The 19,127-nt window shown below is 39.5% G+C and overlaps 1 protein-coding gene across 8 annotated transcripts in view; it reads right to left on the bottom strand.

Annotated features, from left to right (window-relative positions):
- Positions 1–9,322, bottom strand: part of SAP30 (Sin3A associated protein 30) — a 105,030-nt gene extending 95,708 nt beyond the window's left edge. For 7 of the 8 annotated variants that reach the window (XM_025281316.2, XR_003108096.2, XR_003108097.2 and 4 more), the window contains exons 1-3: positions 8,636–9,322; positions 6,968–7,093; positions 6,348–6,446 (exon numbers count right to left, since the gene is read on the bottom strand). In XM_025281316.2, the coding sequence (XP_025137101.1) occupies positions 6,348–6,446; positions 6,968–7,093; positions 8,636–8,950 (540 nt within the window). In that variant the 5' untranslated portion in view covers positions 8,951–9,322. Of the gene's footprint in view, positions 1–4,000; positions 4,327–6,347; positions 6,447–6,967; positions 7,094–8,635 lie in introns of those variants that run through there. The other variant, XM_025281313.2, reaches the window with a different exon arrangement.
- Positions 9,323–19,127: the final 9,805 nt, after the last annotated feature.

The following is a 19,127-nucleotide window of genomic DNA, read 5'->3' as shown; positions in this document are numbered from 1 at the left end:
ATACATAAATTGACTCAAAATGGGTCAACAACCTACATTTAAGAGCCCAAATTATAAAATTCCTAGAAAAAAAATAGGGACTTATCTTTATAACCTTGGATTTGGCAATAGATTCTTAGGCTTGACACCAAAAGTATGAGAAAACAAAAGAAAAAAAATTAATTATACTAAATAAAAACTTAAAACATTTTTGCATCAAAGAACATTATCAAAAATGTGAAAAGGCAATCTACAGAATGAGAGAAAATATTTGTAAATCATATATCACATATAGAGTTAATACCTAGAATAAAGAATTCCTACAACTGAACAACAAAAACAAACAACCCAATTTAAAAATGAAAAAAGGAACTGAAAAAAATACAAATCAAAACCACAATGCTATCACTTAACACCCATTGCTGCTGCTGCTGCTAAGTCGCTTCAGTCGTGTCCGACTCTGTGCGACCCCATGGACTGCAGCCTACCAGGCTTCTCCGTCCATGGGATTCTCCAGGCAAGAACACTGGAGTGGGTTGCCATTTCCTTCTCCAATGCTTAAAAGTGGAAAGTGAAAGTGAAGTTGCTCAGTCATGTCTGACTCTTCACGACACCATGGACTACAGCCTACCAGGCTCCTCCGTCCATGGGATTTTCCGGGCAACAGTACTGGAGTGGGGTGCCATTGCCTTCTCCCTAACACCCATTAGGACAGCTTTAATTAAAAAAAAAAAAAAAGGAAATACAGGCATTAGCAATTTCGAGAAATAGTTGTTAATACAGCCACTATGGAAAAGTTTGGAGGTTCTTCAAAATGTTACAGCATTACCATGTAACTAGGCAACTCCACTCCTAGACATATACCCAAGAGAAATAAAGACATGCCCACACAACTTGTACACAAATGTTTATAGTAGCATTAGTCATAATAGCCAAAGGTGGAAATCAAAATGTCTAAATATTCATTAATGGATGACTGGAAAAACAAATTGTCACACACACATACACACACACATTGGAATGTCATTCAGCCATAAAAAGGAGCAAAGTACTAATATATGCTGCATTTTGGATAAACCTTGAAAACATCTTAAGTAAAAGAAAAATCCACACAAAAGGACATGTGTTATATGATTCCTTTTACATGATATACCATAACAGGCAAATCCATAGATACAAAAAGATTAAAGGTTATCAGGGGATGGGAAGAGGTGGAATTGGGAGTAATTACTTGTGGGTGTTTCTATGGGGTGATGAAAAAATTTTAAATTAGAGCTGGTGGTTGCACAACGTTGTGAACACACTTTGTTGATATTTTCAGTTGCTAAATCACGTCCCACCCTGCAACTCCATGGACTGCAGCACACCAGGCTTCCCGGTCCTTCACTATCTCCTGGAGTTTGCTCAAATTCATGTCCATAGAGTTGGTGATATTATTGAACCATCTTATCCTCTGCCGCCCTCTTCTCCTTTGGCCTTCAATCTGTCCAAGCATAGGGGTCTTTCCAATGAGTTCGTTCTTTGCATCAGGTGGCCAAAATATTAGAGCTTCAGCATCAGTCCTTCCAATGAATATCCAGGGTTGATTTCCTTGAGGACTGACTGGTTTGATCTGCTTGCAGTCCAACAGACTCTCACGAGTCTTCTCCAACACCACAATTCAAAAGAATCAATTCTTCAGCACTCAGCCTTCTTTATAGTTCAACTTTCACATGCATATATGGCTACTGGAAAAACCATAGCTTTGACTATACTGATCTTTGTCAGCAAAGTGATGTCTTTGCTTTTTAATATGGTGTCTAGGTTTGACATACCTTTCCTTCCAAGGAGCAGCATTTTGTCAGAACTCTCCACTATGACCCATCCATCTTGGGTGACCCTACATGGCATGGCTTATAGCTTCATTAAGTTACACAAGTCCCTTCACCACAAGGCTGTGACCCTTGAAGATGTGAATAAACTAAATACTACCAAACTGTATAAAGTGATTAATTGTATATCATGTACATTTCAACTAAAAAAAAAAAACCTTTATTTAGAAATAATAGAGCTTACTTTCTTAAAGAAATATATTTCAGACATTAATTTTTAGCCTTTACCTAAATAATTCCGTGAAGGGTAGTTACCAAACAATTTCTTGAACTCCTGCCACACATTCTACCCCAACAGCAGTCAAATTTTGATTCTTTTCCTGATGTTCTAACATTAAACGTAATCCATATCCTTTCAGAGATATGAGTTTCCATTTACTTTTTCTTGTTCAGATACAGATAAGTACAATAAAGATTTCCATAGAACTCATAATTTTAAAAACTCAGTAAGAATTAAAATTTCTATGTAAAAGTTTTACTTTGCAGCTTCTTGAGTCTCTTGTCTTTGAGGGGGAGGCTCTTAAGTTCTGTTTTTCATGTTTAAATTGCTCTAACAAAATTTAATTTCATTGGCTAAATCAACACTCAACTCTCATTATTTCACTTTCTTATACAACTACATTTTATGCAAGCAATTGTATGAAACTAAGATTGAGAGGCAAAGGTTATATTCATAAACATGGATTTTAATGTCAGCAAATAGCTTCAAGCTTTTTTCATAAGAAGAGGTAAAAATATTTAAGAGAAAACTGACAGAGAATAAAATATAAAAGAAGGTAAAACAGAAATCAAGTCAGAGCTATATATGATCAAAATTTCAAGCTTATTTCATAAAATTTAAGCCTACAGTCAAGTTTCTACTGAAAAAGAAATTTTTTATAGATTTATGCAAAAATATACAACATAGAAGTAAGACTTTTTTCAAACAAACCACCACATTTTGTAGCTGTGTGGTTGGTTTATCTTCATACAGCTAAGAAAAAACTTCTCATGGAGATTTCTGGAGTACTAGAAACAAGTGGTTTCTATATACTAATTATTACAGCCTCTAGCTCATAAATAAAATTGCAAGTAAATCTTTAAATGGCCTAAACACCAGTATGGTGTTACTGTTCACCATATTTTCTAGCTGTCAGTACACTCAGAACACTTAGAAATACACAGACTCACCTTCTGTGGAACTAAGATGTTCTTTAAACTTATCTATATAGTGGTTCCCAAGCAGGGGTGATTTTGTCCCCCAGAGCCATTTGACAATGTCTAGGGATATTTTTAGTTATTACCTTTAGAGCTCTACTGCATTAGTATGTGGATTCCAGTGACGCCACCAAACCTAAAACACACAGGACAGCCTCCCACAATAAAGAATTATCAGGACCAAATGTTGACTTTGAGATATCCTGAGCTGCATTAATGGGCTCATGCATTTGCATCCTAAAATCTGCACTACATGTTTTGTTCTGATGTCACAAGCTATAAATTTGATTTGTAACTGTAAGCCTTTGGCTAAATACTACAATCTCATGAAAAGAAGAGGTAAAAATATATAAGAGAAAACTAACAGAGAATGAAATATAAAACTAAATAAAACAGAAATCAAGTCAGAGCTATGTATGACCAAAATTTAAAGATCTTGATAAATTCTCAATCTCTCCAACTTATTAGTTTTAATTTGCATTGTAAACAGTACAGAACATGACTGAAAATTAAGGGGCAGTTCAGAGGTTCTTTCTATATTTGTGCCATGTAAATACTTTTTCACTAAAACAAAATTTAAAGAAATGACAAACTATTTAATTCTACATTCAGATTTCAACTTTCAGCACTGCATTTACCTTTGCTGACACATTAACTCTTCTTTGGAAGGAAGTAGGCATCAAACTATTTGTTCTTCCTGCTATTTCGAACTTGTTAGTACTAAAAAGCACTTAAAAAATAGTACTATTTAGGATATCCTTAATTCCAAATCAGATTGCCCCAGAGAGAGCAAATGGGCAACATCTATTACTTTTGTTAGTTTCTCAGAACTAAAAAAAGGGAAAAAAGATAATAAAGTGATCTTCAAATTAAAATTTCAATTAATACTGTTCCCTAAAAGTCAGTTTAAAATAAAAATCAAGTTCCACAAAATAAATACACTGAAGCAACTATAATAGTAATAACCTTTATTTAAAATATTTTTTAATCTAGGAAAGCTCATTGTACATGAGCTTCCAACTAATTAGAGTCAAAACAAAGAAAATAAAACCAGAGAAAATCCTCTGTAGAAAAAATACACAAGGAACATTTCTACACGTGAAAAAGCAGTAAGCAGTCTTAACATCTGAACATCCAAGTTTTAATTCCATCTCTCCTAGTGAACACTACTATCAACCTTGAGATCTGACTTGTTCTTGTCATTCTTCACTGAGTAGATGAAATATGTTAAGGTGTCTTTTTCATTCACTGGAATAGACCTAAAGTGGCAACCAACTATCTATAAAGAAAAAAAATTGAGGAAATTAAATTATAGATATTAATAGATTTTATAAACTAGGTAAAAAAAAACACTGTCATCAAAAGAAAAAGTGTGGTAAGAGCTATTTCCTTTCAAAAATAAATTGTATTTAACAAAATACCAACAGGACAAAAAGCATATAAGAATAAGATGTTATGAACAAGAGATAGTGTAATTTCAAAAGACCCCTTAGCCCACTCAATTAAGTATATATTAATCAGAATGTGTACTGCACTTTCTTTTAAATTTTATAGCTGAGACATAGATCAAGAATTAAATACTTTTACTTGTAAACTTCAAATATCAATGAAATAAAACAGAATGTTAAGAGTCCACATGCATCATATAATGGTTTATGGTTTTTCTTATGGAAAAAGAACCACCATTAAGTCAGAAAAGTTTTGGTACAATAGAAACAAACCAAGAATTATCTTACAAATATGTTTGCTATGACTTAACATTCATTCATTCATTGGAAATATTCTTTGTTAAGATTCCCTGAAATTTTTTCTATATAAAAATTATGGATGAGAAATGAGAAGGGAAAGGATGTCCACTGAAGAATGTCTACCTGCCTTCTTGCCTTTTCATTCTGCTTGTGTAACACATGCACTGCAACTACCAGTAGAAGTATATTAGACTAAACTGGGGCACTGAAATGCATATTTAGATTCTAGAAGATAAAACTTCTTAAAAAAAAGATAAGAGACTTACGGAGGCTGGTCACTCAACTCTGGAATTGTTTATAAATATCTGCATTTCTGACTAAGTTATAACACTCATACTATTTGGATTTCTCATTTCTAAATAAGAAAACAGATCTTTAAAAGAAGATCAGATTATCAAAAACATCAGGTTTGACTTCTGCATTTAAAAAAATATACATTTAAATATAACATTTAAAATAACCAGTTCTTAGGTTGTCATTTGTCCCAAAATAAAAGCACCTTCACTATGTATCTGTTTATATATCAACATATTAATAATTTATCATGGCAGGAAATATGTTTATGTTATATTAATGTACCATACAACTTGAAAAGGACTTGACCTTTTAAATCAAATTTAAAGAAAAATTAGATTGTTGTTGTCTAAACAAGAAGGAAAGAAGAAATTCTGGCTAAAGCTTTAATGTTAAAAAGCATTCTGCTAAAAAAGTGTACCTTCTATTCACCTATGTTATTCAATATGGACATTTTATAAAATGTTAGTTTTCTAAATTCAAGCTGAAGAATATGAGAAAACTGATTTACATATTTATTTATAGTCTGTCAAGTAGGTTAAGCATTTTTATTTTAAACATGATAGGAGTATAAACATATAAATCTATAGATATCTTAATATGACACACAGATTTCTTGGCTCTATTATTTCCTGAGAACACAAGCACTCAACTTTTCAAAATTCACTGAAGGACTGCAAGTCCTATATTCAAGAACCTATAAGTAAAAGCTTGGATAAAAGTCTTTGTGTTTTCTAGTCATAAAAACAGGGATGCTTCACATAAAACAAACTAACATCAACAAGAACAAGTTCTGAAATAGTTAAATCAGCAAGTTACAGGAATACTGTTCAGAGGTTTATCTGTAAAATCTATTCCAACAAAAACTTCAAAAAAATTCTAACAAAGACATCAAAGCTTATTAATTTACTATTATGCCTCAATTAGGTGCTCAATAAGTGTTTACTGAGTAAAATAAAATTTTAAAAGAAACAGGTTTCTAGAGAGAGAATAAAAAAAACCTTTTACTTACTATTTCTGAAAATCAGTATTAGAAGATGCTTAGAAAACTGCATATAATCTACTGAGTAATCATTATATAAAGGAATTTCCTAAGTGGTAGACAAACATTTCTAGGCAACTAGATTCTTCCACAATAGATTTTATTAACTTTGATTTTTCTAACTAAAATGTATTGTTATATATACTAAATTAATATCATTAGCATTTAATGACTTTTTTTGTATTAAAGGTTAAATAGTTTAAAACTTATATATACCTCAACAAGCTGTGCTTTATTAAGTCCCGGTCTGGTTGGAAGTTTGAAGTGTCTTTTGTATCTCCTAAGTGTATTCACCTGTAATTGATATAAATCAACCTAGAAAAAATTAATGTATATGAGTTAGTTCATATCATTTGCTAATGACTAATATTTGCTATAAAAAACATTTCAACTTCAACACAGTGAAAATTTAATTCCATTATTCTAAAAGGCTTTTAAATAATCAAAACTAAAAATGCATTAAACGCTTCAATCTTTTGAGGATGATTATTAAAGACTGGGGACTATAAGAGTTGTCAGTTGAGTAGGGAGGTTCAAGAGGGAGGGGACATATGTACACCTATGGCTGATTCATGTTGAAGTTTGACAGGAAACAACAAAATTCTGTAATTATCCTTCAATTAAAAAATAAGTAAATTTTTTAAAAAGTAAAAAAAAAAATTTATCAATTGAAGCCATAACAAGTCAAACTGCATAACTGCATGTTAACTGGCTATATTTAATTTTGCTTTCATTTTTAGAGTTTTCAAATGCTTCAAGTATTTTTAGAATTTGTTTGTATTTTTTAAATAAAACTTTCAGAAGTTTTACATTTAACTTACAAAGCTTTCACCTACCTCCGGAGTATCAACATCTTGAACAGGTGAATCTCCTCCATCATCATCACTCCCTTTTCTCTTTCTTCTGTTTCGCACACTCTGAATTAAGTTTTTATGATAATCACAAATGTAAAGATGTCTTGCCTGAAACAGAAAAGTTTCACAGACAACTTATGATTACAGGAAAATGTGTCTATGTATTAGTAAAATACATAGTTACGGTGAATTATTAAAAATATAAACATTAGTAACAGGCCATTATTAAGACAACGCACGTTTCTTCCTACTCTTAAGTCCTGAACCCAGTTAAAACATATCATGTCTAGCAATATTGTTAAAGAGGACTGGGGGGTGGGGTGGGGAGAAGTGCCAGTAATGGAAGGGAGAGAAGCAGAGAATGAGAAATTCCTACGCTCTGGATTCTGTCATCAAATTGCAGCGATGGTGAACTAGATTAGTTCAGCTTTGCCGGTTTTTTAAACAAGAGAAAAAAGATGCTGGCCACAATTTTGCTATTTGGTAGTATTTTCTTTACTTAAAAGAGCATTTAAAAATATTAATACCATAGTGAATGCTTCCTAATCTAACTTAATACTCAAATTATAATCCAGACATAAAACCATCCACTTTTGACAAATAATTGATTTCACATCCTTACTAAATTCAAATTTGAATTATGAACTTTCATGAGCATTAAATAAAAGCATTTATGTATAATACGTTTTTCCAACCAAAACAATGTGAAATGATTCAAGTATATCTGGAAAGTTTCTCAAGAACAGAACTGAGGAACTAACTGAATAGGCAGAAAGTATCCCAAATAAAGTTCTCAAAAACGTTAATTACATAGTTCTGAGAGCTGTACGGCAGCCTCTGAAATACTGGGTTTTATACATCAGCAGTTACTTCTTGAAAAAAAAAAAAAATTGAGGAGTGAGCTAACAGGCTTTCACATTAAACTTTGAGCTAAAGTGCAAGTTAAGAAGATGCAGGACGTGTGCTGGTTCTCACATCTTGTGATTTATTACCGCTCCCCAGGGTTCGTAAAAGTGGAAACGGTGGTTTCTAAAAACCTCCTAGATGGTCTGAGGAACAGACCTGCGAAAGGACGAAGAAAGAAACCCTGATGGCTGCCAAACGGAGGGCTGCTAACCCGCAGCGGCTGCCCGTTCCCCACGTCTTGAGCAGCTGCCCTAGATGATGACACGGCCGCGCGGCTCGCAGCCGGGGGTCCCCTACCCCGCACCCGCGGGACCCGAGACAGGGTCCTAATCGCCCGCAGCGTCCGGTCCTGGCTGAACTCCACTCCTGGACCGGGGAAGCGACCCGCTCGGGCAACAAAACAAAGAAGGTGCCTCGGTTCCAGAAGGAGCCGTGGGTTGCAGAACAGCTACTCTGGGTTCTCGGCGCGGCCGCCCCCTTTGTTTCACTACCGACCCCCTCAGAGGAGGAGTGGGGGCCCTAAGGGGTGGGGGCGCGGGAGCGGGTCCGGGGGGCGCGAGAGTGTCTACTGCGGACGGCGGGCCGAGTTGCAGCACTTTGTTGTTTGCTTCCTACTAGGGACCCCGGAACGGGCTCGCGAGGCACCCAGGTCTGGGGCTCCCGCACCCTCACCGACACGCGTCTGCTCCTCTCCCCGAGCGCCCCGGGGGGCGGGCAGAGCAGATTCGTACCGCCGTCACTTACGCTCTTATCCAACTCGATCTTCACCTTCTTCTGGGAGATGCTCTTCTGGATCCTCTTGCTGAAGCTGGCGTTGCCCGCCGCCCGGCCGCACCGCTCGCCGTCCTCGCGCAGACAGCACAGCTGCCCGGGGCCCGGCCCTGCCGCTCCCGGCGGCCCCGCCGCCGAGACTGCCCCTGCACCCGGCACCTCGGCCCCGGCGCCAGCCCCAGCCCCGTTCCCGGCTGACGCGGCGGCGGCAGCAGCGGCGACCACGGCGGCCACAGCGGCGGCCGCGTCCCCACCGCGGCTCATGTCCTCGGGAGTGAAGCCGTTCATGTTCCCGCACTCGCAGCGCCGCGATGACAGAAGCCTTGCTCTCCGCGCCGCCTGCCTCTCTGGAGATGCAGGGGGTCTCGGCGGTCCCTCGCACCTGCTTGGCGGAGACTATTAACTCTGAGCCAGGGTCCTCCGGCCAAGACCACGGGGCCCCGGCCTGCTGCTATCTGCAGGCACAGGGTCAGTGGACGGGGCGTGGGATCGGGAACTGGAATCTGGCGTCGCCTGGAGCTGGGACGCCGCTCTCTGTCACATGGAGACTCCTCAGCAGTTGGACCTCAATACCTCCGCCTCCCTTCGGCCCTCGATCTGCGCAAGCGCGTTGCGCCCTTGCCGTTCCGCCCCTTCCATTCTGCCCGCAGGGCACCACGGGAATTGTAGTTCTCTTTTGGGAAGCCAACCTGAGCTCCAGTCTGACATCGAGCTTCATGGTTTAGGGGAACTACTTATCCCAGCATTCATCGCGCGGAGGCGGAGCTGGTTTTTTTTTTTTTTTTTTTTTTTTTTCGGTAATACATTGAGAAAACAGGGGCGTGTGGTTGGGAGGGGGGTTGTGATGTTTTCTGGCTCTGGTAGCTCCCGGGAAGTTGAGCTGTGTTTAGCTCCTGGACTTTGCAGAGCTGGCACTTCAGACGAAGAGGTCACTTAACTCCTGAAGCGAAGCACAAAAGGCGGGAGGCGGGGGTAGGAGGGGAGGGGATGCGAGGGTAGGAAGGAAGGGGATACGAGAGGAGGAAAGGTGTGGGGGAAAAAAGTTTCGGGCCTTTTTTGTATCTGTGAAAAAGTTTTTGATGTAAATACGTCTTTTGTGGGGCTTCCCAAGTGGCTCAGTAGTAAAGAATCCGCCTGCCAAACGCAGGAGACATGGGTTCGACCCCTGGGTGGGGAAGATCCCCTGGAGAAGGAAATGGCAACCCACTCCAGTATTGTTGCCTGGAAAAGCCCATGGACAGAGGAGCCTGGCGGGCTACAGTCCATGGGGTTGCAAGAGTCAGACACGACTTAGCAACTAAACAACGTTTTTGTGGGAAACCCAAACCAAGGAGAACGGCGCTCTGGCAGTTTTTGGGTCCCAGAGGTCTCATGTCTAACCCCATGGGGTCTGGGTAGCAGCTCTGCCGACTGACGCCCGAGATGGTCCATCAGGGCGCCTGCGGGGGCGGTGGGCAGGGCGATGACATGCGTCCTAACCTCCCGTTCGGCAGGAGGACTGGAGGCTCTCCAGATTCTAGCATTGTCCGTGCGAGGATCGCGCTGGCTTGCGGGGCGCACTCTGTCTGGCCTCCTGAGGTGGAGCTCCGGACGAGTGGACTTAAAGGGGCTGCTTTCCTCCTCCAGCCCGGGCACCTCCACTTTGTCCTCGAAGGAACCTAATCACCCTTGAAAAATAAAAAGCAGAACCCCTCCGAGTTCCGGTCAGCCACGAGCTCCCAGAGACCGAAGACGCGCGCTCGGCCGAGAGCTCCGGGAAAGTGGCGCTTCGACCTCGTGAGCGCGCACACGCGTGTCTGGGTACGTGTCTGTGTGCTCGCGCGTGTGAATGTACGTGTGTACGCCTGCCTGTGGAGGGCGGTGTGGAAGGTTGGGAGTGGCTGGTACGAAAGCTGCATCTTTGCTAATGGTAGCGCGTCATTTATCAGTACGTATATCCTGTTCAATCCCATTGTTTAAACAAAAATAGAAAGCAGTAGGGTTTTTTTGAAAGCTCTGTTATATTTGCTGAGTAAACTGAGTGATAGATGAGTTTTTAAAAATGTAAACTGTCATCTACCCTGATATTCATAGCCATCCAGTCCATCTGTGCACTTCCGCTCTAAGAAACAGCAAAGGAAGAAAAACTTTAAATAAATGTAGTGGGCAAAAGATGCTTAATGGTGAGTGTTGTGTTTTCTTTTCAAGCTGCACCGTCCAATAGGGTGTCTGCTTGCCTTATGTGGATATCGAGCACTTTAAATGTGGTTAATTGTGAATGAAAAACTGAATTGTTCATTTTAATTCATTAAAAAATCTTAAACTGATTTCACTTATTGGAAAACTTCTAAATATGTTTGGAACAATCTATTTTTTCGACTTAAGTGTTAAGTCTAAACTTAAAACCTGAACTGACATATGCCAGTATATATAAACTACCAGCAGGATCTCAAAGACTTAGTAACATTTTTCTTAAGAATATTAATTTAGTAATTTTTTTACATTAATTACAAGTTCAAATTATATTTTCGCTATACTGGGTTACATAAAATATAACATTAAAGTTGACCTGTTTCAACTTTGCAAAATATGCCCACTGTAACATTTAAAAGTACACATATAGCTCACATTATGTTTGTATTAGATATTGTTGGCTTAAAGTATTAAAATGCAGAGTAATATTTCTTATTGTTTATGGATATAGTGTCTTAAATAATAAAAATGAGAATATATGAACAGGATGGACCAACTTCAGGGTGGTGGTCATGTTAGGAGAGAGGCCATGGATGTTATGTGGGGATGGCTGAAAGGTGGTTTCCATTTACAATCTAAAGCAAACATATTAGGATGTTAGATTTTCTTATTTTGGGTACTTTTATATAATTTAAAATAATGTATAATACTGTGTGGTTCTTGCCCAAAAGTTTATAACCTATCTTCTGCAAATATAATCAAATCATATGATTATACAGTGGAAGTGAGAAATAGATTTAAGGGACTAGATCTGGTAGATAGAGTACCTGATGAACTATGGAATGAGGTTTGTGACATTGTACAGGAGACAGGGATCAAGACCATCTCCATGGAAAAGAAATGCAAAAAGGCAAAATGGCTGTCTGAGGAGGCCTTACAAATAGCTGTGAAAAGAAGAGAAGCGAAAAGCAAAGAAGAGGAAAGATATAAGCATCTGAATGCAGAGTTCCAAAGAAGAGCAAGGAGAGATAAGAAAGCCTTCCTCAGCGATCAAGGCAAAGAAATAGAGGAAAACAACAGAATGGGAAACACTAGAGATCTCTTCAAGAAAATTAGAGATACCAAGGGAACATTTCATCCAAAGATGGGCTCAATAAAGGACAGAAATGGTATGGACCTAACAAAAGCAGAAGATATTAAGAAGAGGTGGCAGGAATACACAGAAGTACTATACAAAAAAAATCTTCACAACCAAGATAATCATGATGGTGTGATCACTCACCTAGGGCCAGATATGCTGAAATGTGAAGTCAAGTGGGCCTTAGACAGCATCACTACGAACAAAGCTAGTGGAGGTGACAGAATTCCAGTTGAGCTATTCCAAATCCTGAAAGATGATGCTGTGAAAGTGCTGCACTCAACATACCAGCAAATTTGGAAAACTCAGCAGTGGCCACAGGACTGGAAAAGGTCAGTTTTCATTCTAATCCCAAAGAAAGGCAATGCCAAAGAATGCTCAAACTACCACACAATTGTACTCATCTCACACGCTAGTAAAGTAATGCTCAAAGTTCTCCACTCCAGGCTTCAGCAATACGTGAACCATGAACTTACAGATGTTCAAGCTGGTTTTAGAAAAGGCAGAGGAACCAGAGATCAAATTGCCAACATCTGCTGGATCATGGAAAAAGCAAGAGAGTTCCAGAAAAACATCTATTTCTGCTTTATTGACTATGCCAAAGCCTTTGAGTGTGTGGATCACAATAAACTGTGGAAAATTCTGAAAGAGATGGGAATACCAGACCACCTGACCTGCCTCTGAGAAACCTATATGCAGGTAAGGAAGCAAGAGTTAAAACTGGACATGGAACAACAGACTGGTTCCAAATAGGAAAAGGAGTACGTCAAGGCTGTATATTGTCACCCTGCTTATTTAACTTATATGCAGAGTACATCATGAGAAACACTGGGCTGGATGAAGCACAAGCTGGAACCAAGATTGCCGGGAGAAATATCAATAACCTCAGATATGCAGATGACACCACCCTTATGGCAGAAAGGGAAGAGGACCTAAAAAGCCTCTTGATGAAAGTGAAAGAGGAGAATGAAAAAGTTGGCTTAAAGCTCAACATTCAGAAAACTAAGATCATGGCATCTGGTCCCATCACTTCATGGGAAATAGATGGGGCAACAGTGTCAGACTTTATTTTTGGATGCTCCACAATAACTGCAGATGGTGATTGCAGCCATGAAATTAAAAGACGCTCCTTGGAAGGAAAGTTATGACCAACCTGCTGCTGCTGCTGCTGCTGCTAAGTCGATTCAGTCATGTCCGACTCTGTGCGACCCCATAGATGGCAGCCCACCAGGCTCCCCGTCCCTGGGATTCTCCAGGCAAGGACACTGGAGTGGGTTGCCATTTCCTTCCCCAATGCATGAAAGGGAAAAGTGAAAGTGAAGTCACTCAGTCGTGTACGACTCTTCGCGACCCCATGGTCTGCAGCCTACCAGGCTCCTCCGTCCATGGGATTTTCCAGGCAAGAGTACTGGAGTAGGGTGCCATTGCCTTCTTCAATGACCAACCTAGATAGCATATTAAAAAGCAGAGACATTACTTTGCCAACAAAGGTCCGTCTAGTCAAGGCTATGGTTTTTCCAGTGGTCATGTATGGATGTGAGAGTTGGACTGTGAAGAAAGCTGAGCGCCGAAGAATTGATGCTTTTGAACTGTGGTGTTGGAGAAGACTCTTGAGAGTCCCTTGGACTGCAAGGAAATCCAACCAGTCTATTCTAAAGGAAATCAGTTCTGGGTGTTCATTGGAAGGACTGATACTGAAGCTGAAACTCCAATACTTTGGCCACCTCATGCGAAGGGTTGACTCATTGGAAAAGACCCTAATGCTGGGAGGGATTGGGGGCAGGAGGAGAAGGGGACGACAGAGGATGAGATGGCTGGATGGCATCACCGATTCGATGGACATGAGTTTGAGTGGACTCCGGGAGTTGATGATGGACAGGGAGGCCTGGCGTGCTGCGATTCATGGGGTCGCAAAGAGTCGGACACGACTGAGCAACTGAACTTAACTGAAAGTGATAAACTGACTATGCCTCCTTTACAGACAATGCAATGTTTTTAAAAGTTCCAATCAAATACTCATTTATTGGCATGCCAGGATCTTTTCTGGGCCCTTGGGATAGAAAAATAATTGGGAGAGGGTCCTAATCATTTTGGGTCTCAGTCTAAATGGGGAGACAGGTACCTTAACAAGCACGATACTTGCTGCTGTAAACGAACGTTTGTGTCCCCCACAAAATTTTTATGTTGAAACCAAATCCTTAATGTGATGAGATTTGAAGGTCAGGTTTTTAGGAGGTGATTAGGCCATAAGAGTGGAGCCCCAAGGAGTGGGATTAGTGCCCTAGAAAAGAGGCTCTAGAGAGCAACCTCACTCCTTCTGCCATCCATGTGAGAAGATTGCCATCTATTAACCAGAAAGTGGACACTCACCAGCCATGAACCTATCAGCACCTTGATCTTGGACTTCCCACCCTCCAGAACTGGAAGAAATAAATTTTGTTCATAAGTGCCCCCCGCCTACTGCTCCACCACCAGCTAACGGTATTTTTTATAGTATCCTAGGCAAACTAGCGGAGAAGGCAATGGCACCCCACTCCAGTACCCTTGCCTGGAAAATCCCATGGACGGAGGAGCCTGGTAGGCTGCAGTCCACGGGGTTGCTAAGAGTCGGACACGACTGAGCGACTTCACTTTCACTTTTCACTTTCATGCATTGGAGAAGGAAATGGCAACCCACTCCAGTGTTCTTGCCTGGAGAATCCCAGGGACGGGGGAGCCTGGTGGGCTCCCGTCTATGGGGTCGCACAGGGTCAGACACAACTGAAGCGACTTAGCAGCAGCAACAGACAAACTAGGGCTTCCCTGGCAGCTCAGCTAGTGAAGAATCTACCTGCAATGCAGGAGACCCTGGTTTGATTCCTGGGTCAGGAATTTCCCCTGGAGAAGGGATAGGCTACCCACTCCAGTATTCTTGGGCTTCCCTGGTGGTTCAGACAGTAAAGCATCTGTCTGTAATGTGGGAGATCTGGGTTCAATCCCTGGGTTGGGAAGATTCCCTGGAGGAAGGCATGACAACCCACCCCAGTATTCTTGCCTGGAGAATCCCCATGGATAGAGGAGCCTGGCGGGCTACTGTCCATGGGGTTACAGAGAGTCAGGCACGACTGAGTGACTAAGCACACAAACAGAGTAAGACACATCCCTCAATAAAATTAAAGGAAAAGTATAGACTTAGCATACAGGAGGAAATGATTCACCTCTGGCAAGTAGAAAATGTTCCCGGAGTAGATGACATGTAAATTCACCATCCCTGATTTAAAGTATCTCTTTAGTGTATCTGTTGTCTCTACAAAGAAATTTTCTTAACAACCATGGTTCATTGTTTATTTCTACAACTTCTCATATTCAGCAGGAGGCATAATCCAAGTCAAGGATGGAATCATGTTTTGGGGAGCTTCAAGTCCATCGGATCCCAATGAGTCAGTCACAACTTAGCAACTGAACTTCAACAAAGTTTATATAATCTGAGGGACGTTTAAGAAAAAACATACAGAATTATGAATGAAAAATTAGATACGAGCCTTGTCCAGGTGAGGGACTCTGAACCTTATATCCATTTGCTTCATGGTAAATCTTCCTCACAACAGACAAAAAAGAAATATAGATTAAACCTAAATAATAAGGCTATTTTTGACATCATCAAAATATTCTTTGCTTTCTGAAACAGTTCAAAATATTCTTTAAAAAGAATGTTTCCCTGCCTTTCTTCCCTCTAAGGCTTTTAATATGATTGAATTTTTTTCTAGCTTTACTGCAAAGTAAGCAATTCCATAATTTCAAAAATATGCAAATTGGTCCTTAATCCTCACATGAACATGATTGTAAGTTCTAATGACACAAAAAGATTCAGTATGAAAAACCAAAGCCCATTTCCCCTCATCTCTCCAAATCCATGTCCTTAAAAGCAACTAATGTTAATTTCCTATGTTTCCTTCTAAGAAAACAATTATGTGTATATACCATAAATTGGCTTCCCTGGTGGCTCAGAGGGTAAAGAATCTGCATGAAATGTAGGAGACCCAGGTTCAGTCCCTGGCTTGAGAAGATCCCCTGGAGAAGGCAATGGCTATCCACTCCAGTTTTCTTGCCTCAAGAATTCCATGGACAAAAAAAAAAAAAAAATAGAATTCCATGGACAGAGGAGCCTGGTGGGCTACAGTCCATGGGATAGCAATGAGTTGGACATGACTGAGCGACTAACATACCAGTATAAACATCTTTATAGAGGAATAATTTTACTTTATTGCAACTAAGATCATGCTGTTTTACTCCATGCTTTGTCCTAGTTTAAATTATAATAAGCACAACAAAAAAAGTGCATACCACATAAATGTCCAGTTTAAGCAGTTGTGGTAAAATAACCATCCATGTAACTGCAACCCAGCTCAAGAAATAGAACACTGTCAACAGGGCTAAGGCTCAGAAGACTCAGGGCCACCGCCTTACTCTCTCCACTCTGCTTGTAGCTCAGTGATTACCACAATGAAATTCTTAACCGCTTTTCTTTGAATTTGTGGGTTCTATCGGCTCTCCTCACCCATCTCTGCTCTGCCTTAGCACTGAGACCTGATGGCAGGGAGTGACTGCTGGCGTGGGCAGTCCCTCCCTCTCCCTGCCAGCAAGCTCAGTGGGGAATCAGGCCCCGTAAGAGTCTGCCTTTGACCAATAAGAACCGCTGTACCCAAGGGAGAGCAAAATTAAATAGCAGATTAGAAAAACACTGTAGCAGGTCCAGAGACAGACCAAGGGACAAAGGAAAAGATTTTTGCAGCCGACCCTGACTGACTGCTGGCACCCTACGTGCTCCTTTTCCCTCATAATCGTCTGCAGGCCATCAGCAGCTATGCTGACTTATGATGGTCACTGCCTCCTTTTTCTTTATAATTTTACGGCACAGTTATGAACTCTAAAAAGGCTTTTTAGTTGCCTGGTTTTGAACTTTAGGAAAGTGGAATCTCACACTTCGTTACTGTTTTCTCTGACTTCACTGATTTGAAGATCTGCTTGTACCTCGCTTAACTAGCTCTTTTCATTGTGGATGAATAAAATACACTTTATTTAATCCATCCTATTGTTGATGGACATAGGAGTTGGTTCCAGTTTGAGGCCATGATCATTCTTGTGCATGTGCTCTGGTACATCTGTGATTGCAGTTTAATAGGATGGGTATTGATGAACAGAACTGCTGAATCATGTCTGAATTTCCAAACATATACCTATGGTCTGGTAATTCTAAATCCTCTAAAATTTAATGAGGTTTGCTTCTTAACCAAGAATATGGTTAATTTTTAAAAATATTCTGTATGTAGTTAAAAACAATTTATTTTCTGTGTTAGGTTGGTGTTCTATGCCCTTTGGGTACTATTAAATGGATTAATAACTCATATATCCTTTGAGACTTTTTTGTCTGTTTGTTCCACTAAGTAAAAATATCCCACTTAGTTTGATTTCTCTCTTTAGTTCTATCAATTCTTGCTTTACGTACGTTAAGACTATATTATTAACACATATTAAAAACTGTTATGTAAACCCAGAGCTGAACATTTTAGCATTCTGTAGTGACCTTCTGATCTTAGCTTTAATTGTTTTGTCTGGTTGCTATCAATATATCAATAGTTATAGCACCTGTCTTTTATTTGGTGTTGGCATATTTTTCCATCTTTTTACGTTCAGCCTTTCTGTATCCTAATGTGTTAGATGTGTTTCTAGAACATGTGGTTTAGCATATTTTCTTTTTAAATCTAGCCTGATAATCTTTGCATTTTAACTAGGGCATTTAGTCCATTTAGAGTTATGTAATTACTAATATATTTTAATATATTTAAATCCAACTATACTAATTCTTCACTTTTTGTGCTTTATATTTGTTTTGCCTACTCTCTGTTCTTTTTTTTGCTTTCTTTTGGATTATTTTTTATAGTCCCATTAGTTAGTTTGGAAATTATATACTTTGTTTCTATTCTTTTAACACTGAAACTTATGTGTTCTTCACATTTTTTAGCCTAGTAGTAATCTTTACTTTGCCCTCTTTCATTTGGGATTTTTTTTTTCTAGCGTCTTTTAAAAGCTTTTTTCTGTCTTTGATCTTCTAGTTTCATTTAAAGTAAAATGCCTTTTGTTTTTTAAATTCTTACTTGGACTTTATTGGCTTCTTAAATTAATAGATTAACATCTTTAATAAATTAAAAAAAATTTTTCAGCCATTATTTCTTCACATATCACCTGGTGCTACAGTCCATGGGGTGGCAGAGTCAGACACAACTTGGTGACTGAACAATGAGAACAATCATCTGGGACCTTACTGTCTCATTCATTTCTGGGGCTCCAATTCCATGTATATTAGACCATTCCAGTGTTTCCTCCTTGTCTCCTGTTCTATCTTCAGTATTTTTTTATTTTTAATTTGTCTCTCCTTTCTTCATTTGGCATGCTTTGTAAACCTACCTTCCTACTCATTGTCTCTTTAGGTGTGCCTAATCAGCTCTAAAATTTACCCAGAGTTTTAATCCTTTTAATTGTTCTGTTTTCTAGTTATATAATTCCAGTTTGGTTATTTTTCAAATCTTAAAAGTCACTTATTATGGTTTCCAGTTTTTTGACAAAATTTATAAGCTTGACTTCTTCTCATGAATAGAACAAGCATAGTGGTATAAAGACTATGCTTGTTATTAAGTTTTTCTTTTGTCTGTGGTTTCTGTTGGTGCTGGCTGATTATGACTATCCTTTCATCCCATCATCTTGGATTATTTGCTATTCATTTTATTTGAAAAAGTAATTATGGAAATAATTTAAGGCACTGGATCATGTTGCATTCTTCCAAATAGGAGTTTCATTGCCTTCTTTCAGGTCCTAAGGGTGCTAATAGTCCTAAGCCAATACTTGAGGATTTCTAAGCCAAAATAATGATCCTGGTCCACATCTCCACTTTGGGGTTATGCTTCTTGGGGTCCTGTCAGACTGGGGGATGTTTCACTAGGGTTACCATCTTTAATGTGTATTGGACTCCAAACCTAGACCCAAATGACTGACACATGCTCAGCTTTTTTTCTCACCTCTTTTCTTAAGTTGCCTGGTTATAACTAGTACCGTCTTATGTTAAAAACAACATCTGCAATCTAATACTGTTCAGAGTCTTAACATCTTGGTTAGCCTATC

The sequence above is a fragment of the Bubalus bubalis genome, chromosome 3, assembly GCF_019923935.1.
Source record: "Bubalus bubalis isolate 160015118507 breed Murrah chromosome 3, NDDB_SH_1, whole genome shotgun sequence".
NCBI lineage: Eukaryota > Metazoa > Chordata > Mammalia > Artiodactyla > Bovidae > Bubalus > Bubalus bubalis.
The sequence above is the reverse complement of the archived record's forward strand: the minus strand, read 5'-3'. Positions and strand labels throughout refer to the sequence as shown.